The 7,329-nt window shown below is 54.9% G+C and overlaps 1 protein-coding gene across 1 annotated transcript in view; it reads right to left on the bottom strand.

Annotated features, from left to right (window-relative positions):
• Positions 1-6: 6 nt before the first annotated feature.
• Positions 7-7,329, bottom strand: part of GFRA2 (GDNF family receptor alpha 2) — an 11,734-nt gene continuing 4,411 nt past the window's right edge. Inside the window, exons 3-7 of the mRNA XM_017731909.1 lie at positions 1,230-1,339; positions 1,015-1,155; positions 762-937; positions 320-373; positions 7-179 (exon numbers count right to left, since the gene is read on the bottom strand). Of these exons, the coding sequence (XP_017587398.1) occupies positions 51-179; positions 320-373; positions 762-937; positions 1,015-1,155; positions 1,230-1,339 (610 nt within the window). The 3' untranslated portion in view covers positions 7-50. The remainder of the gene's footprint in view (positions 180-319; positions 374-761; positions 938-1,014; positions 1,156-1,229; positions 1,340-7,329) is intronic.

The raw sequence follows: 7,329 nt of genomic DNA, 5'->3' as shown, positions 1-7,329 counted from the left end.
GGGCACTGGTCCGAGCGTCCCCGTCCTGCCGGCCGCTCCTTCCCGCCCCTCTATAGCCCCAGCGCCGGGATCCGGACGGGAATGAGGAGCAGCATCCGGCTCTCCCGGTGCCGGCTGCTTCCCGCCTTGGGATCCATGAAAGTCTTCTGGTCCGGCATCACATCCGTGGTCAGCTGGGCCTGGGAAGGAGGGACGGGAGCGGCTTTTTAGGGAAAAGCATCCCAAAGTTGGAGAACAGCTCCAGGCGGTGAGGCCGGGATGTCATTCCCAAGGTGTTTGCTTTGGGAAAGAATTCCCAGCCCCGGCATCCCCCAAGTACCTCAGAGTAGCACAGGCTCTGCTCCTTGGAATTGTTGGGCTTCAGGCCTTGCTCCTGGAAGGAGAAATTGGGAATTGTTAGGGAAGGAATGGGCCGGCTTTGGGGTCCCGAATTTCCCTGTGGGAATCAGAGCTCGGAGCAGGTGATGGAGCACAGGGAGATTTGGGAAAGGCTCATCCCATCTCCACAGGCAGCTCAGGGGCTTCAGTGGGATCCTGCCTTGCTCCCACCACGATCCTGCTGGGATTCCTGCCGGGAATCGCCAGGTGAGGGGGAAGAGGGGTGGGGATCCCTTCCCATTCCAGACCCCAAAGAGTGCCCGGATCCTTCCATCCCCCGGATGAATCCGAGCGGGACATTCCGCCGTCCCATGGGATGGAGCCGATGTCCCACACCCCCACCAGTGCTCCCAGTTGGCGGCAGGGACTGGGCGGGGCCGTACCTGGAGGGAGCTGCAGGTGCTGATGACACTCGTGTCGTACGCGGTGTTGCTGTCGTTGACGTCGTCCGGCAGGATCGGGCTCTTCTCCGTCTTCGGAAGCACCGTCACAGCGGGATTGGGATTTTTGGGAGAGAGGTTGATGTCAGTCCCATTCCCAAAAGCTTGGATGGCGTTTCCTGGGAGCGGGAGAGATTTAGGAAGGCTGGGAATGATAAAACAGGGAAAAAGGAGCAGGGTTGAGGAAGAGCCTTACGGAGACAGGGGTTCTCCGTGAAATCCCGCAGGAATTTCTCACATTCCTCCTCCATGTTCCCGCTGCCTTTGCAAGAGCACCAGGGCGAGATGGTGATGCTGGTGGTGCTGGCGTCCACGTAGTTGGGGGTGATGTCAAAGCCTGGCGAGGAGGAGGGAACAGGGGTGAAATTCCAGTGGGAAAAGCCCTTCCCGATCCCGACTCCCGGCACTCACCGATGAGCCCCGCGTAGGAGCCCAGGCACGCCTGGAAGTTGTCCCCGGGACAGCCGGTCAGGGACTGCAAGGTGGCCTGGCAGTTGGTGTGGAAATCGGCCAGCCGGGATCTAGAGAGGAGGAAAAGAGGGAAAACAATGGGATTGCAGTGCCGGTTCCAAGCCGGAGCGACTCCGCAGCCTGCAGGAATTTTTAAACGGAATAAAAGCGCCCCATTCCCAGCCTGCAGAATTCCAGGGCAATTCAGGCTCTTCCAGCTGGGTTATCCAAGTGCTCCAGAGATGGAGACAGGATCCTGGGAATGGCTGTGCTCATCCGCACCTCAGATCCCAACGAACAGCAACAGCACCACCGGAATCTCCTCGGGAAGAGACGGAATTGCAATGGGTTTGAGTGGTTGCTCCATGATGGGGATGGGAGGATGGGGAAGGAGAAAGCGTGGGGATGAAGCAGAAATTCCAGGGAAAACCAGGATCCTGCAGCTCTGCCATGGCGCGTGAGACAAGGAGGAAACTTCCTCCCTCTCCTTCTTCCCAGAAATGAAACTCCTCATTCCAGGAGCGTTGTTTCCGCGTTTATTTTCCTTCCTTGTGACTCAGCCCACGGAAAAGGACAACTCCCCATGGAGCGGGGAGGCTCTGGGGGCTCCCATCCCTCTCCCATTCCCAGGCTGGATCCTCAGCTCCTGGCAGGGGACTTTCCTTGCACAAAGCCCAGAAAAGCTTTTCCGTGATTTTTTCTTGGGATGCTCCACCCTCCTCGCAGCCAAACCTCAGCTCCAGGGTGGGAATGGCAGAAATCCAAAAACCTGCTCCTTCCCCGCAGCACAGGGAGGAATTCGGCCTCTCCATGGGAGAGGAATAAAACTTTCTGACAGCATTTCCGTCTCTTCCCAAATCCGAGGTGAAGGGACGTCAATTCCCTGCAGGAAGTGTGGCGAGTTCAGCACGGAGTGCCAGGAAAATTTGTCCCCGCTGCTCCCTGGGGCTCCGCTCCAGGCCCGGAGCATCCTCCGAGGCAAATGTTATTCCTTCCATCATCCGTGAGGAGGCAGCTGGGAAATCCTTCCAGAATATCCAAGCCAGATGTCACTCTTCCCGTTGGACACGGCGACTTTGGAGCCGCTGCATGGGATTCGCTGCCAGGAATAAAACCTCATGGATTTTGGCTTTTAAGGGCTCCAAATAAATTTAAAAAAAAAACTGGGAAAGGAGAAGGAGCCAAATCCATCTTAGTGGGAACAAGGAGGAATCGGAGCCAAATTGCTGCTGGCAGCTGGAGGAGGCAGGTGGGGATGGCCTGGAAAAATTGGGAAGAGGTCTGGATGAGGGCTAGGGGAGGAAGAGGAGGATGGGGGCAGGATTTTCTTAAGAGTTCTCCCCCAAAAAACCCAAAAGGAGTGGAAAAAGGATTAAAAAACTTAATTCTGGGTATACACGCACATCCCGCATCCCAAACCCGCTCCAAGGGCTGGATTCCCAATTCCCAATCTAAACTGCTCCTCTTGGATTCCTGGGGGGAATGTCCAAGAGGATGCCCAGGAAAGGCAGCTCAGGATCCCGAGGTTTAACGGGCCCTGCTCCCAAATCCAGGTGCTTCCCAGCATCCCTGCAGGGCGCCTGGACTTAAATATCCTGAATTTAGGAGGCTTTAACTCCATACCTGCATTCCCAGAGCATAAATCCCGAATTTAGGGAGTTCTGTGCACCTGTAAATATCTCCCAGGTGCAGAAATCCCAAATTTAGGGGACTTTTGGTACCTGTAAGTTTATCCCAAGTGCACGTATCCCAGATTTAAGGGAATTTGTGCATTCCTACGCACACACCTGGTGCAGATATCCCAAATTCAGTGGATTTTTACCCCTCTAGTTCCACTCCCAGTGCACGTATCCCAAATTTACGGGGCTTTGTGTGCCTGTACATTTATCCCAGGTGCACATATCCCAAATTTAGGGGACTTTAGCATCACTGCAGGGACCACCTGCCTCCAGCTCCTCTCCCATTCCCTGTTTTCCTGCAGGAATTCAGCACTGCCAAAACCCCAAACAAGGAAGTTTTGGGATCGGTTTGGGCTTTTTTTTTGGTGATTTTTTTAGTGCTTAATTGAGTGTTAATTACTCCCATCCCCGAGCCGAGGTGATAACTCAGTGCCCATCCAATCCAACAGCATCCCGCTCCTGAATATTTCATGGAAAAGACGCCGGGATTCCTCCAGAGGCGGAATTTTTTTCACGGGCAATTTACGGGGGACTGAGGGAATTTTAAAAGAGCGAATTTAACACCTGGGAAAAATCCGCTCCCGTTCTCCTGCCGAGCTGGGGATGTTCAGGAAGCTGCGACAACACGGAAAAAACTCGGTGAGACACGAAAATCCCGCTGGGCATGGCCCTCCCGACATTCCCATCCTGCTGGAGAGGGATTTTTTTGAAGCCAGGAGATGCTGAGATGAAAAAAATTCCCCTCAAACACTCCCAGGTAAATTCAAAGAGTCCTGGGGAATGGGAGCAGCTGAAAGAATGAGGGAAGCTGGAATAAAACTCGTCTTTTGTGGATGACCCGCTGCCAAATTGAGCAAGGAGTTCACAGGGGAGGGAAAAAAAGATCAAGGGATGGATTTGTTATATCGGGGGCAAGTTGTCTGGGGAGAGGAGGCGCCTGTTCTGCGCTGCTTTGAGGAAAAAAGGGAATTTTTGTCGTCATTCTGAGGCTCTCGGCCGAAATTCCAAGAGGAATTTCCTCGTGGAGAGGGGGGTCAGGCCTTGGAAAGAGCTGGCCGGGGGGTTTGGAGTCATCATCCTTGGAAGTGTCCAAGGAACCCCTGGAGATGCCCAAGGAACCCCTGGAGATGCCCAAGGAACCCCTGGAGGCGCCCAAGGAACCCCTGGAGGTGGCACTCAGAGCTCTGGGCTGGGGACCAGGTGGGGATCAAAGGTTGAACTCTGATCCTGGAGCGTTTTTCCACATCCTGGGATATCTGTTCCTTGCTCAGGGCACAGCGGGAAAAAGGCAAACCCACAACAAACCGGCAGAGAAATTCCCAATGCAGAGGAAACCCAGCAAGAGGGAAAATAATTAGGAATGAAACCAGCGCAACCCCCAAGTCGGGAACTCTTAATGAACCATTTCCCTCTCCACGTGTGTTTCAGGCCCCCGCATTTGGATCCAGCCCTGAAACGAGCAGTTCAAAGACGGGTTCGGGGTGAATTTTTTCTCCTGACAGGGCTCCCGAGGAAGGCGAGGATGGAGCAGTTCAAAGACGGTTTTGGGGTGAATTTTTCCTCCTCGAGCCCTGCGGCTCCCGGGGAAGGCGAGGACGGAGCTCGGGCATCGTTTGATTTTAATTGCGGGCTCGTTCTGTCCCATTGAGCCGCTAACTAAGCCCAGCCGGAGATTGTGTTTACACAAGCAAAGCCCGGCTCAAGACAGACTCGCTGTCACACGAAGTCAATACTTGGGAAGCCTCTCGAGTTAATTATTCAGCGAGAATTGACTGATTCTTGTGGTGAGAGCCCGCAGGGAGCCGAGCCCTCCCCCAGCCGCCTCCTCATGTGGGGGAGCCCCGGGTGCTGCCCTTCCAATCCCCAAATCCACCAGATTTGGGGTTGTTTTTCACTTTTTTTCCCTCCCCCCACCCAAGGCCGGGTTCGGGGGCTCCTCCAGGCGGCTGCGAGCGGCTCCTCCGCGCGCCGTCCCCTCCGAACGCCAGCTCTCCCGGCTCCCATTAAATCCAGGAGCGGTTTTTCCCTGCTCCTTCTTCTTCCCAGACAGGCTCTCATTACAGGGAGTAATGAGAGAGTTGAGCTGCTGTTTATCAAGGGAACATCCATTACGGGTGGCGTTTTGTCTGCGCTAAACAAAGGCTGTGCCGGCGAGGCCGCGGCTCTCGAAAAGCCGCGTTTTGTTCCCATGTTTGGTGTTCCATCAATTCCCAGCCCAGCCTGGATCCCGTTCCCTCATTCCCGAGCCAAAGCTCCAGCCCAAGCCCAGCCAAAATCCTTGACGCACAAATATCCCGTGAGGGGGAGCATCCCTCCCCCCCCCCAAGGCTTTAAACACACCAAAAACTGGGATGGAAAATCTGGGAAATGACCCCAAAATCCCCACTTTGGATGCTGAGGAGCTCCAGCCCAACCCCAACCAAAATCTTTGATGAGGGGGAGCATCCCTGACCCCCCACAGCTTTAAACATGCAAAAAACAGGGATAAAAATTCAGGAAAATGACCCAAAACCCCCACTTTGGATGCTGAGGAGCTCCAGCCCAACCCCAACCAAAATCCTTGACGCAAAAACATCCTGGGAGCATCCCTGATGTCCCCACAGCTCTAAACACACCAAAAACTGGGATAAAACTCCGGGGAAATGACCCAACATCCAAAGTGAGGATGCTGAGGAGCTCCAGCCCAAGCCCAGCCGGAATCCTTGACACACAAATATCCCGGGAGGGGGAGCATCCTTGGCTTGAAACACACCAAAACCTGGGATAAAAAAAAAAAAATCGGGGAAATGACCCAACATGCCCACTTTGGATGCTGAGGAGCTCCAGCCAGTGGAGGCTGGGAATTTCTCCGGCACCACTGGAGCGTGTAAGAGCAGATTATTTGTGTTCCCGACTTGCTGATGCAAGATGAAAAATCCAGCGAGCTGCAGCTGCTGAAATCAGCTCTTTTCTCCCCTTCCCTTCCCTTTCCCCTTCGCTGAGGTTTGTGCTTCGCCAAAGGTTTTTGTATTCCGGGAGCTAAAACCTGTCCCTTGCAATCAGCCACAAAAGCTCCCGGACTTTGTCAGGCTCCTGCGAGCTGGGAAAAGATTCCCGAGCTCGGAAAAGCTGGGAAAAGCTTCCCGAGCTGCACAAAGAGCCACGCAAATCACGGCTCAACTGCTGCCGGAGTTCTGGAGCAGCTCCCTCGGGACTTGCGGCCGGGTCAAGGTGGTTGGAATGGATTTCTACGGAGCAAAACCTGGGATTTCAGCCCAGGATAAGCCAGATCCTGCCCTCCAAGCCCAGGGAGCTGATCCTGTCCCTTCGCCAGCATCTGAGTCCTTGAGGGGACACAAGGAGGGACATCCCAGACCCTCTGCGCCTGCACAAGGACAGCAGGGAATGTCCTCCCCAGTGGTTAAACCCCTCCTGCATCTGGAACATTCCACATCCAGAGCCATTCCCAGCAGGATGGAGCAGCTGGTGGCTTCCTTGTGACCTTCGTGACCAAGGGGACAGGGCTGGTGTCCAACCCCAGCAGCTGGAAAACAGCACAGAGAGCCAGGAAAACCTCTGGAAGGGCTGTTTTCCATGCTGGAATATTCATTTTCCTTCTCCGCCAGTTCCTCTGGCTTTTTTAGGGGTGGAAGTCCTGTCCTACGGGAGCAGCTGCCCCTGGATCGACATCCACGCAGGAAAAATCCCCCTGGAAAGCCCTGGCCTGGCAGAGAGGGTTTTCCCTCATTAGGCTTCGAGCCAGGAGGGTTAATTAATTACCCTGGCAGGTTAATTACTCTGGCAGGAAAATTGTCTCATCTCCTGTCACCTCCGGCTCTGGGAGCACTTGGGATCTGCTCCGGCTCCAGTGGCCTCGCCAGGTCCCTGTCAGATCGGGATGAGCATCAGGCCGGGATGTCGGATTGAGGAACTCCTGGATAATGGGAAATCCCATGGCACAGCCCAGCCCTGCCTTGTCCATAGGGATGAGGGGACACAGAGGGGTCTCGTGTCCCATCATTCCCAGGGGGAGATGCCAGAGGGGAGCGAACCAGATGGGATCTTCTCCTGAAAACCCAGATCCTAGGAATGCTTCCATGCCCCATCCCAAGGAAAAACCAGCAAGGTTACAGCAAAACTCTGCAAAACCAACACAAATAAATCCCAGATTTGGGCATTTTCCAGAGCGAGAGCCCCCATCCCAGCAGCATCCACGCTTTCCCCAAAAAACCCCATTTCCCCCTCGGAGTGAACACTCCCAGCAGTGCCTCCCCCTCCCCCTTTTCCGCTTTGCCTCTTTGTGTGCGGACTTCATTCCCTGCAGGAATTAAAGCTCAGCAGCCCCGCGGCCTCCGCAGCCCCCCCAGCCCCGTTATCCCTCTCCGAGAGCGGATCCCTCGCGC

The sequence above is a fragment of the Corvus brachyrhynchos genome, unplaced genomic scaffold (assembly GCF_000691975.1).
Source record: "Corvus brachyrhynchos isolate BGI_N302 unplaced genomic scaffold, ASM69197v1 scaffold150, whole genome shotgun sequence".
In the NCBI taxonomy this organism is placed as follows: domain Eukaryota; kingdom Metazoa; phylum Chordata; class Aves; order Passeriformes; family Corvidae; genus Corvus; species Corvus brachyrhynchos.
The sequence above is the reverse complement of the archived record's forward strand: the minus strand, read 5'-3'. Positions and strand labels throughout refer to the sequence as shown.